This window comes from Etheostoma cragini, chromosome 11 (genome assembly GCF_013103735.1).
Source record: "Etheostoma cragini isolate CJK2018 chromosome 11, CSU_Ecrag_1.0, whole genome shotgun sequence".
Lineage (NCBI taxonomy): Eukaryota > Metazoa > Chordata > Actinopteri > Perciformes > Percidae > Etheostoma > Etheostoma cragini.
The window spans coordinates 23079541-23099711 of record NC_048417.1 but is presented as its reverse complement, the minus strand read 5'-3'; the positions used below and the strand labels follow the sequence as shown (position 1 = coordinate 23099711).

At 40.4% G+C, this 20171-nt stretch overlaps 1 protein-coding gene across 2 annotated transcripts; it reads right to left on the bottom strand.

The window, feature by feature from the left end:
* Positions 1–1475: 1475 nt before the first annotated feature.
* esyt3 (extended synaptotagmin-like protein 3) lies at positions 1476–19971 on the bottom strand. 2 transcript variants are annotated; one of them, XM_034886133.1, is made up of 20 exons: positions 19416–19760; positions 16951–16992; positions 15477–15611; positions 15171–15247; positions 14962–15031; positions 14495–14584; positions 14351–14406; positions 14144–14264; positions 12601–12777; positions 11549–11631; positions 11252–11300; positions 9869–9958; positions 8313–8375; positions 7883–7942; positions 4891–4965; positions 4203–4289; positions 3361–3510; positions 2472–2726; positions 2272–2411; positions 1476–2129 (listed from the first exon to the last, which is right to left on the bottom strand). In XM_034886133.1, the coding sequence occupies exons 1-20, from the start codon at positions 19758–19760 to the stop codon at positions 1823–1825; spliced, it is 2472 nt and encodes an 823-aa protein (XP_034742024.1). In that variant the 3' UTR covers positions 1476–1822. The 2 variants fall into 2 exon arrangements, with proteins under 2 accessions (XP_034742024.1, XP_034742023.1); XM_034886132.1 differs by having other exon boundaries at positions 2272–2726; positions 19416–19971.
* Between the last annotated feature and the right edge of the window lie 200 nt (positions 19972–20171).

The following is a 20171-nucleotide window of genomic DNA, read 5'->3' as shown; positions in this document are numbered from 1 at the left end:
TTTGGAAAATGGCTGCAATGAAACAAAGAGTGAAAAATTTAAAGGGGTCTGAATACTTTCCGTACCCACTGTAGTATTCTCAAAACAAAACTGTGGGTAGTGTTCCGCTGAGAAGTGAAAAAGAAATTATTCTCAGTTGATTTTCTCTTCATAATAGGCAAAAACAAAACTGATCTCTTGATGGTGGCATACTGTTGTGTTCAAAATAATAGCAGTAACATCACTAACCTCGTAAATCACATGTTTCGGTATAAGTGATATTTCTACATGGCAAGTAATTTGCTAGTAAGTGTTGTAGACTCATAGAAAACCAACAGACCCAACAGTCATGACATGCATGCTGCTTATTCTGTGTAACTGAATCTGTAAATGAAAGGGGCATGTTCAAAATAATAGCAGTGTTGTGTTCAACTAGTTAGGCGATTGATTCTGTGAAGAAACAGGTGTCAGTTATGGCCGATTTTTAATGAAGGAAGGAAGCAAATGCTGTGCATGCTGGTTATAGTGTGTTTCATACTGAAGTACTCAAATTGGGTTATTCTAGACATGGCTCTGAGAAAAAAGCAGACTTTGATTAAAAAGCTGACTGGAGAGAGGAAAACATGTAAAGAAGTGCAGAAAATGATAGTCTGCTCAGCCAAAATGATTTCAAATGCCTTGAAATGGCATCCAAAGACAGTTTGTCCGACAACCCCCATGCACTGAATTCAAGCCACAGTACACTGTGAAGACAGTTAAGCATGGGGGTGCAAAACCATGTTATGGGGATATTTCTCATACTGTGGTGTTGGGCCAATTTATCGCATACCAGCAATCATGGATCGGTTTCATTACATTGAAATACTTAAAGAGGTCATGTTGCCTTATGCTGAAGAGGAAATGCCTTTGAAATGGGTCTTTTAACAAGACGATGACCCAAAACACACCAGTAAGCGTCTTGGTAAGTCTTGGTCCCAGATGAACCAGATTGATGTTATGGAGTGGCCAACCCAATCCCTGCACCTCAATCACATAGAAAACTTATGGGGGGGGCATCATAAATGCTGTTTCTGAGGCAAAACCCAGCAATGCATTTGAGCAGCCTAATATTCCCTTTTCTTCACTTTCTGTAAAGGTACAACACAAACTTTATCAGTTTTGGTCATGTTTTGATTTGGAATACAAAGTGCAGTGTTCCCAATGCATTGTTGTTCTCAAGGATTTTGAGCATTATTCACTTTTTTTTAAAACGCTGCTATTATTCTGAACACTGTATATCCATAGCAAAGTACACTAGGCAAAGTATTTCAACAAACAACCTGTTAAAAGTTTTTTTTTTTTTTTATGATATCTATCAGATACTGAAATGTGAGAAAGAGTAGAGCTTTGATTCTCCGGCCGGACTGGGCTGTAATTTAATTTTACTAAGATTCCCCTGGGTTTAAAATTGGGTCAGATACGCGCACATTCCGTGTGTTTTTTTATTTTTATTTTTGAATAGTTCTCATAGTCTGTATAATTCAATGAATATTGTATGGGCTGTGTACCACTATGTATAACCAAATGTAATTAAATCTCTAATATGGCAGTATTTGGGCATGTCAGAGATCATGTCACAGATATCCGTTACTGTACAGAAAAGATTTTCAGTTTTATATTACATAACATTTTTTTTTGGCTTGGGCAAAAAACTGCTGCTGTGGTTTTGGCTCGAGTTGGGCTTTGACAGAAACTATAGGGCGTCATGGAAGGTCAGGCGGGCCTGGTTTTTTGGGCCCAATCATAGCTCTTGTTGTGGAATCTACAAATGTGTTCAGAGCTAAGCTCATAGGAATATTCCTGGTCAGTATTTCATTTCATTTATTTTATTTATTTTCTCTCTAAATGTGCCAGTGATAGCCAGCGCGCTAATTTTCAACTGTAGTACTTTGCCTCCGTGTTTTGAGACCAGAGCAAAATAAAACACCACATCAGCATAGGTAAAAATGTACAGTACAATATTAGTACTGCTGTTAGGGTAACAATAGTGAGGATTGACCTCTACGTTGTACCTGCAAGAAATAACCAAGACGACGAGTTTTTTCCTCAGTGCGGCATAGCGTACATTCAGCTGGATCTCCCCAAATGAACCCTGGTGGTTCCTGATGGCCCTGTAGTAACAGAAAACATTTGTCAATGTCACTTTTATTACTTAACCCTTGCATAAATCCATATAGTTTAGTTCACAATATCAGAAATGACACTATAGATCTAAAAAAGACATGTAGAAACAAAACAAGGCTATAGACTCACTCTGGGTACGTGGCCCCTTCTGAAAGGTCGAAACGCGACGAAGCGATGGAGTTCTCCGACAGCATACTGTGGGAGTCATACCGACGCATGTTTGCCGGGGAAGCGAGGGAATTCTCTGACAGCAGGCTCTGGGAGTCATAACGACGCATGTTTGCCGAGGAAGCGAGGGAATTCTCTGACAGCAGGTTCTGGGAGTCGTCCCGACGCATGTGTGACGTGGAGGAAGGGGACTGCCCGGTTTCATTAGAGCCGTTCTGGGTCTGAGCTGCCGAGGCCGGAGATGAGGTTTGGGCAGGGGGGTTGGTTTTGTTGGGAAGTGCTGAGGAGGAGGATGTAGTGGCAGAGGGAGTGGATACAGGAGCGCCAGCTCCTTTGTTGGTCTGGGGTGTTTGTTGTTTGTCTTGTCGAGGAGGATTGACGGTAACCTTGGGTAGAGGCTTTTCCACAGCAAGAATCTGTTATGGGATAAAGGACATGGCTAATGTCAGTGACACAATGTAAACACATCAATGTACAGTAATGGAACTCATTTGAAAGTAGGGGTGTAAATTGTTTTATCTCAATACGCGTTTATATACATTTTAGGACTATATATTATTTACTGATATCACAAACTCTACCACGATACAATTTCAATTCCATTCAGGGGCCTGCGACCAATATGTGACAATACAAATGTCCATTTAATACAATCATTTACATTTAAAAATGCAGCTGGTTTGACAATTTTTCTTCTAAGCTTTCCCAGACGTTTAAAGTAAAGTCAAGAAGAATAACAATAAAGTGGGAATTTCTAAATAAAGGAGCATCTTAAAAAAATGACAATATGTCTTGATATTTTCACTTGGTATGGATTATATTGGATAGTTGAAGATCGAAGCGATAAATACCGATCCAGATGAATGGTATCATCACACCCCTAATTGAAAGTTCTCATGATCCAGGTGTTGGTTAAAGCAGCTGAATGATGTTTTGGTATAAAACTGGATCTTTATATGGAATGTGTGATGTACTTGATCATTCTGTGTATTATGAGAGTGTGTACTGTACGTACTACACGTGTGTGTTTGCCCTCCAACGTGTACTCACCCTGAGAGTGGCTTTCAGCTTGATATGGCTGTTCACTCCGGAGCGCTCCAGCGGGAGCCGCTGGTCTATGGTCATGTCGGAGATGTTGAGGAGGCGTTCCAGGGGCAAGTGGAGAACACCGAGCGTAGTCTTCTTCTCCAACTCTTTGACCTGGAGCCCGAGATCACAAAGAAAACTATTCAAGCAGTGATTGGAAAAAGGTTTTATATTTGCTATTTATATTTAATGTATATATTTGAGGGACTGAAAATGTTATAATAATAATTTAATTTATTCAGTTTATTGATCCCCAGTGGAGAAATTACAATTTACACTCTGTTTTGATGGTAATCACTACACACAGGTCTGAATTACACACACACTCAGGACCTATATGCACAAATGGAGAGAGGTCAGAGTGAGTGGCCAGTGCCCTGAGTGGGGGGGGGGGTGTACGGTGCCCAGGAGGAGAAACAGCATCTCTCCACCTACCAATCCACACTCCGTACTTTGGTCCATACGGGGACTTGAACCGACAACCCTCTAGCTCCCAACCCAACTCCCTACAGTCTGAGCTACTGCCACCCGCAAAAAGGGTCTACTTTTACAACATTTGCAACATTGTTTCATGGTTTCCTTGTTTTTAGGTTCTATTGTGATGCAATGATAAGGTAGCTGTCTGTTGTCAGTGGAACACATATTGACGAACATAGTTTCATAGGGATAAATACAAATATAGACTAGTCTTGGAGGTCGGATCACTGTCCAGCTACATATTGTAGCATTTGCCAATTTGCAAATCAAAACAGACTAATGTGGGACAAACCATCTGTATGGTTAGTGTGTAACATGAAATGACATACCTGAACTATGAGCTGCTGTGTTTTGACATTATGCACAAAGAAGGTGAAGCCCTCCTCCCACACCGGGTCTTTCGATGCATACGCGGGCTGTGAAAAGAGAAGACAGTAAGTAATAACTACAGCAGAATGCTTTCATTGCTTTTCAGTTTGACAGCGGTCTGCCTTCTTGTGCAGTGTTGTATTAATCTAATCTAATAATGTATTATTAAAAAAAATACATACATGTTACTCCTATGGTTTTAGACAGTCCAAACATATCAGTAAATGTGACCTCTCTCCCAAAGCCAAAAAACTAGAGTGCTAAAACTCAAATTTGTGATTTCATCAAGAATAAATTGGTGAAACTGTTCCACAGGCAATTAATGAAGAGGTTATAGCTGGCAGTGGTATGATCGGAGTGTATGGGTACATGTTCTGTTTCTGAACTGAGAACACTATGGGTAGAAAAAACAAGAAAACAAAGTCAGTTTCCCAATCTTTGTCTATGAAGCCGCTTCATACCTGATGACATCATAGGTTGGAGACTTAATTCTCTGGTTTCTGGCTTTAAAGAGAAAGTAGCTCTCGTTCAAAAATAATGATTGAACTGTCCCAGGCAAACAAAATGACACATTGGAATTCTTCATTTAGTCGCCGTTCCCCTTCAAAGAGAAAATGGTGTTCTAATGCGGTAAAGTGAGAGCCATACCTTGCTTTTCTTAATGTCCTTATCAACGGACATTTCCACAAAGGAGTTCGGCAAGTTGGTTCGCTTTTTAATGGGCTGGAAACAAAGGAAACATGACAAGATGTTTTCATACACAAAAACTAAAACTCAGGAACAATGAGCAATATTAGCAAGCAACTACAGATAGGCCAGACTGACTCACCATATCAACAACATATTTGCAGCTACTTGACACTTAATATCTTAACAGCCTTCAGGGTTTGTTTCCCATATGACACAATTTGGCCGTTGAAATTCTGCTTTCACTTATTACAATAGGCCGCCAGCTACCAGCTCACCAACTAACACTGGGAGTTGTCTACAAGCAGCCTGTTGCACTCCAGGTTGGGCAGGTAATACATTCCACTCCCTAATACACTAAAGACACACCACACCATCTGGGACACGTAGCGTACAACCACAGATGGCAAAAGTACTCACTTCTCGTACTCAAGAAGAAGTAAAGATACATGTGTTGAAAAAGTACTGATTTAAACGTATTAACTCAAGTAAGAGTAACAAAGTACAGGCTTAAAAAAGTTATATAAAGTTACTTAAAGTATAAAAGTAGCCTTGCGAATGACAACCATTTTTTGTGCAAAGCTACCTGGACCGCACACACGTCACTAGAGTGCACACTGAAAAACGTTAGTGGACATGGAAAAAAGTCTTTTAATATGCCATTGACTGCATTGTATATGGATGTCTGCCAATAGGCCTAAAACATCACATGAACTATGATTACTGTAAAAGAGACTGGGACGCAGGGTCAATAAGAGTCAGACTGAGTAGCCAGATATGAATTCAGTTGTGAATCTAGTTTCTCTTTTAATTTAAAGGAATCTACGTGTGTGTGTGTGTGTGTGTGTGTGTGTGTGTGTGTGTGTGTGTGCTCAGATACAGCTTCTGAAAAAAAAATAAAGAATAAAATATGAATTACTAAATAAACAATTAAGAAGTTCCCCATACATTAAGACTTACAACAAAAATTGCAGTGGTGCGTCCCGTGCAACGTAAACTCCCATCCAATCAGATTGAATTCTGTATTGATGACGCAAAAAATAATAACGGTAGCTTCACTGGAATTATTTAAAACTGAAGTAACGAGCCAATTTTGTAAAAATGAAAAAAGTACTTGAGTACAGTTCCCATCTCTGTGTAAAACAGATGTTTACGCTGGCAATAAAACAAAGAACTAAACCTTTATTATTACTGAGACAGTCCACTTCCACTGACTGTACTTACTGTACTTTAGGCACTTACTGGGTAAATGTTACAACCACATCACAACCGTTAGAATTATTGGCTCTTCTTCAGAATCTTTTGGAAAGGAATAACCCACCCTGACTTAAGACAAGGCTGCCATTTTAGTTTTCCTTAACTATGTTTGATATGAATCATGTACTACAGGTCAGGATATTTAAATCTAAACTTAAGAATTCAGTTTTGCCTGACACACTTCCCTCAACTGTATTGCCACACAATGACCAGCAGAGGGCATTTAGGGACTGCAACTGACAGTTCAAGTCAGGGGACCCTGTATTGAGATGGAATAACAGGTCCAGGTCAAAAAGTGCCCTAAAACTTTGTTATAATAATGTTACAATTGCCTCGATTATCAGATAGATGGGGTTATATCATAGGCATAAGTTTGAGTGGGTCAAATGTTTATCACAGAAACTGTAATATGTGACCTCAATGGCATTTATTGATTTATCCTATGAAGAAATCTTAAAATCCTAAAGAAAGACATCAGCCTATACATTAGATTTACAAAGGGGTCAAATGGGTAAAGATATGGTGATTTTTTAATTTACAACACTAAGTCCTCACCACAAAAATATTTACTAAGTTATCAACACTGCGTGTTTCTTTATGTTGGGTAAATCATCTTGAACAAACCTCAGGTTAAAAGGAAGAAACCTAGCAACATGGAGACCAGATGGTAACAACACACCCATATAAAATGACAGGCATGCACCAGACAAACAGGAAATACCAGCTCCACACTGGGACAGGTACACGGGAGCACTACCAGAGAACGTGACCTGACTAAGGCTTATGGCTGACATCAAAATACCAAAAGACTGTCAATTGTAAGGCACTAAAGTAAAATAAAATGATAGATATCTGCCTGATTTAACCTTTAACAATATACATTTGCTTTTTATTTGGCTCAGAAAAGAACATTAAACTGTTCGAAAACCCCTAACATAAAAGGCCTCAAGCATTCAATGCAGTCTATTTAGACTGGGCTAGCTAAGAAATTAAAAGGCTTAACTAAAAGAGATATGTGAAACTACAAGTGCCTCTCTTTCACACTATATGGGGAGTGTCCAGCGATAAAACATTTGTACGAACAGGTTAGGATGGAAGAAGGTTTGGGCTTCTGCATATCAAACAGCACTGGATTAATATATGTATTTCAAATCAAGTACAGGCTAACATTTGAGGAACAGTATGTGTCTCCTGGCATTCATTATGCTGGTGTTATTAAATTTAAAAAAAAATGTAATCACCCCCCTATCAAAACCGATTTGATTTATTAGTAAGAACCACTTACATACAGTAAAACCACTACATGACTAATGCAATTTGACCATTAGTGGACTGGTTCCTATGACATTGAACATTTTTTTTAAGTATTTTTTTCTATTTGCAACAATAAGGAAGCATGTTTTCAATTAGATTACATTTTAGTTATTTATACATACATGCCTGATGTTTATCTTTATTGTACAAGTATGACGTGTATCTTTTGTCTTTGGTATGTTTTATAAGCATTTATCTTCCTTCTCAAGGGCAAAAATTACCTATTGTACTTTAGCGGTTATTATTCACCAAAAAACTACAAACAAAACTACTAACTACATACAATGAAAATGAGGCCTTTGGGTCTGGGGTCTCTACGTTACCGCCATGTTCTTTCTTGAACACTTTCTCTTGCTACTACTGGAAAGGCAAAGCAGCTTACCCGAGCTTCCTTCGGAGGCTTCCCGGGTTTCTGAAGCTCCGAGATCTCGCTGAGGTTTTTCTAGAGACAAACACAAGAGTACACATCAGCACATTTTCTCCATTTATCCATGTTTCATCAATCAGGGTTCTCACACCTTCTTAAACATCAAATTCAAGGAAACAATGTGGCACCAGCACGAGACACGTGTGCAGACAGCAGAACTTAGCCTATTTATTACCATTCAAATAAAAATTCAAAATAACTTAAATTATATTCCTACACAAAATATATAAAGCCAAGCACTTTCAATGATCCCATATCTATTTATGTCTATTTTCAAAAACTTTCAAGGCACTGATTTTTTATAGTCAAATTCACAAACTGTCAAGGATTTAGCAACAATATGATCATCTGTTCTTAACACCCGTCCCCTTTAGAAGCCACTTACTGGTAGGTTTGAGCAATTGTCCAGATACACTGCGAGCATGGCACAAGCAAGGCCGTCTGTAGACTGGAAGAGAGCAAAACATGATGTACACCACTGACTGACTGCTGGCCCAATAACTCAAGTAAGTTGATCACAGGGTCAACCTACAGGTAAGATAGGCCCAATCCCAAAGTCCGGACTCACAGACTTACAGACTTTGGTGCTCGTTCTCGCAAAATTCGTAAGGGCTTAGGGTTGTCCTAATGTTGAATAACAAAGGGCGTGAGGGTTTGAGCACACACTAACTGAGCCCTTTCCGTGAGTCTGCATCGACGCAGATGTCACCAAAGGGAATTACCCACAGTTGAAAGCGTTGTGACGTTAGTACCGCAGAGACCATTGGGAAATCTGGAAATTACAAAAGGTAAACAGCACAACATGTTCCACAGATCGGACCTGTTGTCCAGCTTGTAAAACAAGAGTTTCAAAAATGTTAAATAAGCCAGCCATCTCCTGTGCCTTGGCCGTGTGGAACAAACTTAAAATTAAAATGCTATAGTGCTTTAAAAAGGCGTCAATTTTTTTTACCGCAAAATTGACTTTCTTTTTGGCCTGGCAAACTTTGTAGTTTTTTTCACATGCTGTCTCAGCAACTTGTAAAGTTTGAAAAATACAACACTTGATCTAGCTAGACCAGAAACAAAACAGGCACACCGTTTGGGCTTGCGAGCCGGCCAAAGAGTAGTAACGTTACGTTTTGAGTGGATGGCGAGCCTGAGACGCCAAAATCGACGCCAATAAGAATCTGAATGGAAAGTTTGCTTTTTAAAAGTTGCCAAATGGTTCCATTGACAAGACCAAAGTGATCTGTGTGTTTTTTTGTTGTGAACTGAGCTTTAATCGCAGCACGTCCAGTCTGAAATACCACTTGATGGCCAAGCACACAGCTGATGGGAATTCTCCCCCCCGATTAAAGTATTTTTTTCACTCTTTTATTGATGGACAGTGTTACACTGTGTGACAGATTATTGGCTCCAAGTGAGAATGCTACGTGTGAAATTAACCACTACAGTAGGCTATATGCCAATGTTGTTTAAAAAAAAAAAAATATTTGCACAAAGCAAGTCAATCCACTCTTCCATGTTAATAAGATCATTAAAATGAAGAAAAAAAATAATAATGGGACAAATTTAAGTCAAGGGACATTTATTATAATGAAAACGTGTGATTAACCGCGATTAAAAATGTTAATCATTTGACAGCACTAAAAAATACCCCAACCACCAAGTGTCAGCAACATCTTTGTTATTAAACATCGCCAAGGTAACATGTGACCTTGTGAAGTGTTCCAATCCCATTCATGTCTATTTGAGCCCATGTGGCCTTACACACTAACTCACTTCGCACCTGAGATCAATTGAGTCTGTGAGTCTTTACTCATCAGTGCTCGCTTTGGGATTGGGCCGTAGGCACCCTTGTGGCCAGAGGATTGACAGGTAGAATAACAGCTTAGTCATAGTGAATATAAATATTAATGATAATTCTGATGGAATAAATGTAAGAAACAATGAAGCTACCTCCCTCAGCAGGCTGGGGTCACACTTAAGGGAAAACCACTGGAGCTTGAGATGAACTTCTCCCTTCTGGATCCCTTCCAGAGTAAACCACTGCAACAGCGAGAGAGATTACTCAACATGACATTCACACGAAGACGGCATTCAAACAGAAAACAGTGAAAATGGTTAGTAGGAAACTGTACCGCAATCTCCTTTAGTGCCGGTATTGTGCCGGGAATCGGTCGTCCGCCAAAAAAGATTGCTGGCTGCAGGAGCCCCCTGTGCTCTGGATTCTAACCAATCCAGTCCTTTTTCCCACTTGTCAAAAAGTTATTGCAGCCCCTACTGTTGGTAGTCTATATCCACGACGCTACACTTCCAGGATTGCTCCACTGCCGCCAGAAGTTCCGCCGGATTTTACCAATTTAGACTGGATGTCCCTCGCTTTCAACTTTCTTTGTGTTGGAATTCTAACCTCCGGGTCAACTCATAAAGACTTTGGCTAACTGCTCCTCAGATCTCTGCAGGGTAAATCCAGACAGCTAGCAAGACTATCTGTCCAATCTGAGTTTTCTGTTGCCCAACTAAAACAACTAATAACCGTACACATGTTCCACCAAAATAAAACCTGCCAAAGCTATTTTGCAGAGGCACCAACATTATTTCCGGGCATTAGCGCCACCCAAGACAATTGTGATTGGTTTAAAGAACTGCCAATAAACCAGAGCCTTCGATCCATTTTCTCCCTTTGGGACTCCCTTTAATAAAAAACGATAATTTTACATCGCAGGGAGTTGCTGGTCTACCACTGCCTTGATGTTGGTGACTTTTAAACACTTAAAGTCTCCGTGGGATTGCAAGACTAGGGGACAGCTAGTTGGACGCGTGCACTAAATTATTTCAATAAAGAAACAGGTAAATTCTCCTTGACACAATGCGTTCAAGAACTGTATGCTCGTCCAGTCTCAATCACCTACACCTGTGCTGGAGAGCTCAGCTATATGGCTGCCCACGCACCACCCGGTATACAAGCATAATATTGACACATAAAACATTGCATGGCTGTACATTTTCACTAAGAGGTTATTTATACCTCGAGAGATTCATGATATCATTCATAAGGCGTACATCGGACAGATTATAGCCCATCCCGTACTTTTAAACTGTTAAAATACCTTTTAAAAAGGGTCAATACATCCAGTAACATGCAGTTGTCCAACTAAGTTGTGGACAGCTCTAACAGAATGCACACGCTCTCACAGACGGCAATCTCTTTTTGGCACAACACCGGCAAACATTTTTTTGAGTTTTTCCTATTGCAGAGAAAACACTGTACTTATTTGGCACACAGCAATTCATTCATTATTAAATATTGTTTTTCCACAATATGAAATAAAAGCTCACCTTATCCATTTCTACCTCCTTCTTCACCACTCCCAGATCAAGGTTGTAACTAAGTGATGATGAAAAATCATAACGATGGTGAGTGAAAACCTCACAGCATTTGCGTACAGCTTTCTTTTCCAAAAAGTGTTTGTATAAGCTAATGTCCTGTATATTTACCATGAAGTCGCCATATTTTGGGTTGTATAATGCCTACGTATGGTAGTAAGTAGTGCTTAGAAAATCTTCCATATTTCAGAAACCCTTTATATAATAAGGTGAATACAATACGTGTGCTGTTATTAGATAGTTTTCTACCTTCCAAGGAAGTCGTCTTTATCGGTGTCCTCATCATAAAGCTCCATCTCCAACTCTTGCCCTGGGGCTTCATGGGCGACAAACTGCACACAGATAAAGGACAGGTGAATGTCATTAAATGTCTTTCAGATGGGAAAGTCAATGTTTGGATCTTCGGCCCAGTTCAGCATACGTACTGAGATTTTAACATTTTAAAGGTCCCATGACATGGTGCCTTTTGGATGCTTTAATATAAGGGACTCATTCATATTAAAAAACCTCATAAAGTAACAATTTCATGCCATGGGACCTTAAAAGAAAGACTTTAGCAGATCACACACAGACAAGAGAAACTAGATAATGAACATTACACATGTAAAGTGCATTTAGTACTGCAAAAAAGTAACGCAAGAAAATTGTGTCCTGCTGGAGACAACCTCAGCATTCAAACAATGAGTTGCCAACAGTGATTTAAATAGCTGTTTAATTAAATCTGCAAAAGAGAGTATTATGTCTTTAGCTTTTCACATGCAAGGAATTTTATGAATGTAATGAATGTAAACAAAATGCGAGAGCTCAGTGCCTGGATAGCTCAGTTGGTAGAGCGGACGCCCGTATATAGAGGTTTACTCCTTGACGCAGAGGGTTAAGGGTTCAACTCTGAGCCGAGACCCTTTGCTGCATGTCGTTCCTCCCTCTCTCCCCCTTTTCACTTCTTCAGCTGTCCTATCAATAAAGGCTTAAAAATGCCCAAAAGAAATCTTAAAGGTCTAGAATGAAAGGCCTAGAAAGGCCTCACAAATGTTCCCTCTCTCGCCCGCTCCTGTTGCTTTCAATGCTCTATACGTCTCTGTCTTGTTACCTACTGTGAGATTGACTACTGTACCGCGGGACACCCGCAGCAATCACTTGTCAAAATTTGTCACCCTCTAATGTGCTCTCACATCACCAAGTAGACAATTTGCACCTTCTTGGGATAAACCCAGAAAAAAATGAATAGAAAAATCGATTTTAAGCTCATCCAGAGGCTTTGACAGGAATGTTACAAGGTATGTGTGTTACTTCTACTCTACCTCGTACACTTCATTCCAAATGGGGTTCAAAGTCTCTTTGATGGTTTTGCTTTTAAAATTCCGGTTGCCCACTCGAAGTGTTGCATAGGGGTCTGATTTGCCTTTTATCAAACCCCTCATGTATGTGTCCATGGCCACCAGGTCTCTGGCCTCCAGCAAGTGGACCCTCACCACACCCTGAGGAGACGACAGGGAGAGATTCAACTTATAGTTTCACATGAAAGAAAAACACACAGAAAAAGGTGTACCTAGGGGAGAGCCGGGACAGTTGAAACACTTTTTAAATTAAACGTCATTTACAAGGTCGTATCTCACTGAAAGCTAATATTTTGTCACTAGCAACCTACACGTGTCATCTGTCAAATTTCGGCAGTTGCATTTTCAGCTTTGGACAAAACAAAAAAAAAGGAATTATTACAACAAAAGTGGGATGTGCGTAATGTTTCATCTGTCCCTCCTGGACGGGACAAAGGAAACGGCATGCGGGGATGAATGAAACATACAGTTTGAGCCATATAACCTTCCCACAACTTTCATATTTTACTATATATGATGGATGGCACTTTCAAAAGGTGTTATTTTAGATAGATTGATCAGGCCTACACGTCTTTGTGAATGTCTGTTAACAACTCATTGTCATCATCGTGAAGCGTGTATGAAGCGGTTATTGATTGATTAATATCATGCACTGTAGATGATTCTGCCGTTCGTATAGCTAGAACAGTAGGTTTCTCCATTTATAGCATGTTTCACTAGGTTTTTATGTGGGTTAGACCACTGCACATCCAAATACCCCCCCCCACAGCCGTCAGTCTCCCTAGGATAACATGGGAAAACTCAACTCCCCCTACCTGGCGGGCCCAAATATATTTTTAATCTTTCTAAAACTGCTTTTCCATTTCTCACCTCCAAAAATTATTGTATGAATACAGATATTTTTGCGTTTACTTAAAATCCATGGAGTTACAGCCCGGTTGGGGACAGTTGAAACAGCTGTGAATATGCCATTCCAGCCTGTTTTGCTTCCCATGCAAACAAGCATGCAATATGAAAGTCTGGGATTGTGGAGAACACTAGATGATCTACTGAATAACCCTGAAGTCAAACCTTTAAATTAAAAAACAGTTATTAGTAATAGAAAAAATGTAACCGCTGATGAAGTTTACCATCAAAACGTGTTCATCGGCTGCAACTCCGTGAAAAAAGGAAATAACAGGGAGACTTTGGCTGATAGAAGGAGGTTAACATGCTCTATGTTTTGAACTAAGGAAATCTGTCTATCATCATTGCACTTGGAGAAAACTGGAATGTTTCATCCGTTCTGCGTCTCAATTATCCTGGCTCTCCCCTGCATATTAAAAATGTGATAAAGAGAAACCCATACTTGTCTAAACATCCAACTTTTAACAGTTTTATTTGTTTTTAGTAGGGAACTTGTATCCTAAAATGTACAATGATGTAGGCCTACAGTGTTTTAAAATACAAGAGGATGCTGCAGGTGATAGCAGATTAATCTGTAAAAGGGATTGTACATCTTACATACTCGAGGGAGTGGGAACCTCATCTCATCAGTTTTGATCTGGTCAATGAGGGACACGCACATGCGGTTGGGCAACACCATGAGGGAGGAAATGGTGTCCATGATGGTCTGCTCCGACAAGGAGCTGGAAGGGGACAGATGGGAGGGGGATCAATAAGATTCCAACACAGGGGGTTGGTCGTTATAACACATTTTTTTGGGAAATCTAACCTGAATGCGGGGCTGTCCAAAAGGTTGGTTGTGCCAGTCCAGTTGATGTTTAGGGTCTTGGAAAAAGAAAGCATGTATTAGAGTTTTAAACTTGGCAAATGACAGCTTAATTGAGGACAACAAGGTCATGAATAGATCACTTACTGGGCGGCGCATGAAAAAATAGGTGACTCCTCCCACCAGTGGTGCTTGACCAATAAGAGGTTGCAAAATGACTCTCAGCATCCCACTGAGCTGGAAGATTCAGAACAGTTTTTACAAGCCTAAACACACTAAACACATATACAATGCAGTAGGCATGGAGTGTTGCTCGGATGTGTTGAGAGTATCCCTCTCAGCTCTTCAGTTTGGGGATCCTAGTGTACACAGGTTGGAGGAAACTAAGCCACTCGAGAGGGTGAAGTTCAAAAGCCTTTTGTATTTTCTTAGCCAAATAATGAAAGCATGCCAATGCGGTTTGGCAAAATTTTGGACTTGGCCAAGAAAATATTAAAAGGCTTTTTTTAAACTTGAACCTCTCAAGTGCCTCAGGTTCCTCTAACCTTTTTCCAAAAAACATCCGATAAAGATAAATGTAATTCAGAGAAGGCAGAAAAAAATGAGATGCCCACTTTAAGTCCTTTGATACCAGCTGTGACTGGCGGCTTCACTACGGCGTTGATGTTCACGTCACCGTCATAACTGCAAAGTAAACAGTGCTGGTGAGACGCAAAATTAGTAGGGCTCTTGTTCAGAGCTCACAGTCTCGGAACAGAAAACACATCCCACGCCAAATGACAAGACAGAAGCAGTTATGACGCGAGGAATGTGGCTGACCAACCTTATATGCAAGTCCAGGACCACTTCCCTTTGATCCACCTCATGTGTGTATGCTCTCATTCCAGTGATCTTGAGAGGCTGGAAATTGGGAAACAAATTAAAAAGGACCTCCTCTTCCATCTTTAATGAGACACTGCACTCTCATGTGTGACTGCGTCAGTTCTACCTCTAAATCCCATCGGTGTGCTTTGTTTTATGAAAAATGTAGCCAGTAAAATATTTGGTTACCATTTGATGGAACCTAGTCATATTCATGAGGATTTAAATGGCTTTAATTATGGAGTATGGAGGACAAATGTAAACTTACTACGTTTCCGAAGTGGATCTTGGTAAAAGTGAACATTTTGAGCGCAGGGTTGGAGAACCTGATAGCTGGCTGGATATTATTTCTGAGGAGCTTGTCCATGTACATCCCAAAGAAAGGCCAGGCCTGCTCCAACACCTGAAGATGCAAAGCAGAACAAAGCAGAGCATGTGTAAACCCCTTGATTCCACACCTGAAGCAAACAGCACGTATAATTGCACTTGTACTTTTAAATAAAGGGAACACTTGAAGGTGATATGCATCAAACTAAGGCTACTAAAACTTTGTCAACATCTGTTTTAAGGATACATTCGTTTGTTGCTGTTGACCTCATCAGAAAAGAAAACTATCAATTAGTTGACGGGGAAGCAGGGACACATATGACCTTTATTTTAAACCTATTTTTTGAATATTTTCACCGTTTTATCTTGCCATCAGACAGCCTTTTCCGGCGGGGAACTGAAGCCGTTGTGTCCACCTAGGCTCTGTTCAAAACCACCAGACCTCTTTTGACAAAAACAGTCATTTTACCTTGTGGAACATGAAGTTGCTTGTATACCTCTGCCTTGATCAATTAGTTCATAGTCTTTATCCACAAGGTTCCACTTCCAGGATTGTTCAGGTGCCGCCGGAAATTTAGCCAGATGTCCTTTTTTTTTCGGCCGGATGTCTGTCACCTTCCACTTTCTTTGTGTTGGCATTCTAACCTCCAGGTCAACTTATGAGTACTTTGGCTAACTGCTCCTCAGATCTCTGCAGGGTAAATCCAGACAGCTAGCTAGATCTGTCCAATCTGAATTTGTCTGTTGCATGACTAAAACAACTTTTGAACGTACACATGTTCCACCAAAACAGGTTCCTTCCTGAGGCTATTTTGCAGAGGTGCTGTTATTGTGTTCGGGGCTTAGCGCCACCCATGACGATTATGATTGGTTTAAAGAAATGCCAATAAACCAGATTGCTGTGTGGACTAGTCAGACCCTCCTCTGCAGCGCTGTGGAGGAAGGTCTGGCAATGCAAGACTAGTCATGTGCGACTTTGGTGAATCCAAAATATCCCTTTGAAAACAGCTAAATCAAAAAAGAGCTAATTGATCAAGGCAGCGGTAAACCAGTAACTTCTGTGTTCGGTGGGGTAAAAATGTGAATGAATGCTTCTGTCAAAGGGAGTCTGGTGGCTTTGAAGAGAGCATTGATAACGGCTTCATAAAGCACTAAACAGCTTCTAAATATAGTCAGTACTGCTGCCTGCTTCTCCAAACCATCCCTTTAACACCCTGTGCACCCCAACTATTTTTGCATTTTTGTGTACATTGAATGCATTCCAATGCAGGCCATCAGCCCTATATAGTGGTGGCACTATTGGTGATGTTGAGCACTGGGTCCATAAACCAGAAGCAAAAATCAAAAGCACCAACTTCATTTAGCAGGTTCAAGAAATCAAAAAGTTGTAAGATAACTTTATTTTGATACTGTACCTTGTTAACCCAGCCAACTTTCTCAATCTCAGGAAAGTGGACCTTTAAGAAAGAAAAGCATGATAGTAAAGTTAGAAGTGGGTTTGAAATTATTTTTCCCATACCCAGAAAACATACAGTAGTGGCATGCAGGTTGGTGGTGATGCAAGGCAAAAATCCTGTCAGTAATTATTAATTATCTTTCATGCAAATTCCTTAATTTTTGACCAACCATTTTTTAAGTCACTCACATGTATCGAAACCAATGTACATTGACAATTGAAAGAATATAAAAGTTAACCCCATTGTAGTTGTCGTTGTAGTTAATCAAGCAAATTCTTCTAAGAAGCTTATGAGTTAAAGGTCCCATGGCATAAAAACATTTCACTTTATGAGGTTTTTAACATGAATATGCATTCTCACAGCCTGCCTATGGTCCCCCAGTGGCTAAAAAATGCCAATAGAGCCCTGGGTATCCTGCTCTGCCTTTGAGAAAATGAAAGCTCAGATGGGCCGATCTGGAGTCTTTCTCCTTATGAGGTCATAAGGGGCAATGTTACCTCACCTTACCCTGATTTGCTCCTCCAGAGAATTCAGCCCACACATGAGAGAGAGACATCATGGCTTTCAAATAAGTAAAGTGGCAGTTGGTCAAGGCCAGATCCCCAGCTTCCACCTCAAAAGCTACCAACTCAGAAAAGACACATGCTAAGGAAACCTCACTGTGGGACTGGCTCTAGTGGCTGTAATTCTGCACCAAGGCTGAATTTTGGGAAAGAGACTTCAGATACAGTATTAGGGGACAACTAAGGTCTATATAAAAGAGACTTCAGATACAGTATTAGGGGACCACTAAGGTCTATATAAAAGAGACTTCACATACAGTATTAGGGGACCACTAAGGTCTATATAAAAGAGACTTCAGATACAGTATTAGGGGACCACTAAGGTCTATATGAAAGAGACTTCACATACAGTATTAGGGGACCACTAAGGTCTATATGAAAGAGACTTCACATACAGTATTAGGGGACCACTAAGGTCTGTAGAAAAGCATCCGAAAAACACCATGGCATGGGACCTTTAAATTAGTCAACATGATTCAAATGAGAAAATAATCAAATGCCTAAAACGGATTGTGGCTGCATCTCTGAAATATTCTGCACATGTTTCTGTAGTAGTAGTATTTTTTATTAAGGCTTACCAAAGCTTCTTTGCAGCATCAAAACAATGGACTGTTCCAGAGGTTGGGAATCATGTTCTAAAAAAGAGCAACTGAGCATCTATCCAAATAAAGTACCATCAGTGGCTTCTGCCTAAGATGCAAACAAGGGAAAGCTTTTCCAAACCTCACAAGAGCACATAAAAAAAACTATAAATGGGGTCCAATAACATCCATTGATTTAACAGAAATGTGCATATTTTAAAATTAAACCATGCATTGTATGGTTCAAAACCTGTTTTGTGACACGCACAAACAAGCACACATAAACAAAACATCCCGAAACTAGTCCTAGTGTAGGACATGTCACACTCTCTGTTGCCTTGAAAACACTACACTTCATTTGCATGACAAGGCAGACTGGTGCTGAACCGGGCTGAACCTCCCATACAACCCGGCCAAATGTGCTGTTATTTTGCAAGAGGTTTCGTCTCTCTACACACCACCACGCCCAATCAACCAGTGACTCATCATGGGAATGAAGAAGGTTGAGATCTTGAGAGGGATTCTTCCAATATCACTCAGAGGAATGTTATATACACAATAGATTACTTTTTAGTTAGTTTCTGGCACATCACTCTCTTGGAGTGTGCACTGTAAAAAATGCTCTGTTATAACTCCTCGATTGAGAATATTACTGAAGTATGTAAGTTTCATCAAGAAAATGTACTTAGTATTAAAAGTAAAGAACTATCCTAACATTATATAAACTGGAAACGATCAAAGCAGTTTTGTGTTTAATGGTCTTATCATTTCAGCCAGACTTGGATATTGTTGGGTAGGCTAGTTCAATTTAGAATTAAACATTGTTTTTATTTTATGTGTTTTGTGTGCAGAAATCTTCATTTGTAAGGTAACTAAAGCTGTCAGGTTAATGTAGTCCTAGTGGTGTAACGAGTATCGTTCTCTAGGAAATGTAGACGAGTAAAAGTAGAAAGTTGTCCTAGCAAGAAAAGATAAGACCTGGAAGTAAATAAGTAGCCTGCCTAAAATGGGTACTTAAGTACAGTAGCCTAGAGTACACGTTACATTCCCCTACTGCACTTGTATTTCCTTGACTGACCCATAAAAACAACTTTAAATCAGTGACTTCAAAAACAGCAGACACAGTCTTGACTGGAAAGTTGCTGAGACCCATCACTGCCTGGATGCTGAACTTAAGTGCCCTTAAGCAAGGCAGTTCTCACCTATCGCCCCAGCAAAAGCTGCTCGGTGACAAACAGTAGACATTTGTCAGCCTAGCACATATTAGCACAGTACATACCCATGTTGCCATTTGTAAGGCACTCGCCAGCTCCTTGTTGACCATATGGGTTTCATTGTCCACAAAGTCGATGGCGGTTCCGATTCGGGTGTCTTTCCACTGGCGGTTTTTCTTCCACCAAGTGGCCAGCACCATGCACAGCAGCAACCAGCTGATACTGAGGCCCAGGTATCCTGTCAGATACACGGGGTAGAAGACGAGCATGGCTTTGCCAAAGTACATCAGGAACTCCATGATGATGCGGTTGACAGCGGAGGAGTTGAGCTGCTCTGTGCTGCCGTGGATCGACAGGCTTTCCCCGAGACCCGCTCCCACGCCCGGGTCCATCTGCCCGGCGGATGCCATTGGCTCGGACTCCCGCTGGATCCTGGTTCCTTAAGTCCAAAGGAGTTTTATTTCGGTTCAGATTAATTTCGGTTCACCTTTCTAAAGGGAAACAAAACAGGGAGGCCAGGCTACTGCACGCGCCATACGTGCAGTAGCGAAATCACTTGTGACAGTCCTAAAACTTCCGTGTTTGAAATTTCCAAAAGGCAGGTAGGGTAGGCACACCTGTGGCCGTGGGTGGGGAGTGCGATCACTAAAAAACAATTCCACCCTAAAAATGAATGCAAAAAAACTATCTTATGTTATAGGGGCATGTTTGTATTTTGAGTGTTACTGATGTGTGTCTGTAGCTCTGTTTCAGAACCACACACACCCCTTTATGCCAATAAAAATAAAACGCCTAAAAGGAACATCTTGTCTGCATTCTAA

What these genes read in the sequence shown, in the direction of transcription:
- esyt3 (XM_034886132.1), bottom strand. Translation starts at nt 19,760, where the DNA reads ATGGCATCCGCCGGGCAGATGGACCCGGGCGTGGGAGCGGGTCTCGGG. An exon ending in AAGTTGGCTGGGTTAACAAG is followed by an intron (nt 15,612 to 16,950) that starts GTACAGTATCAA and finishes TTGCATCTTCAG; the next exon opens with GTGTTGGAGCAGGCCTGGCC. An exon ending in GAAGGGGCCACGTACCCAGA is followed by an intron (nt 2,130 to 2,271) that starts GTGAGTCTATAG and finishes CTGTTACTACAG; the next exon opens with GGCCATCAGGAACCACCAGG.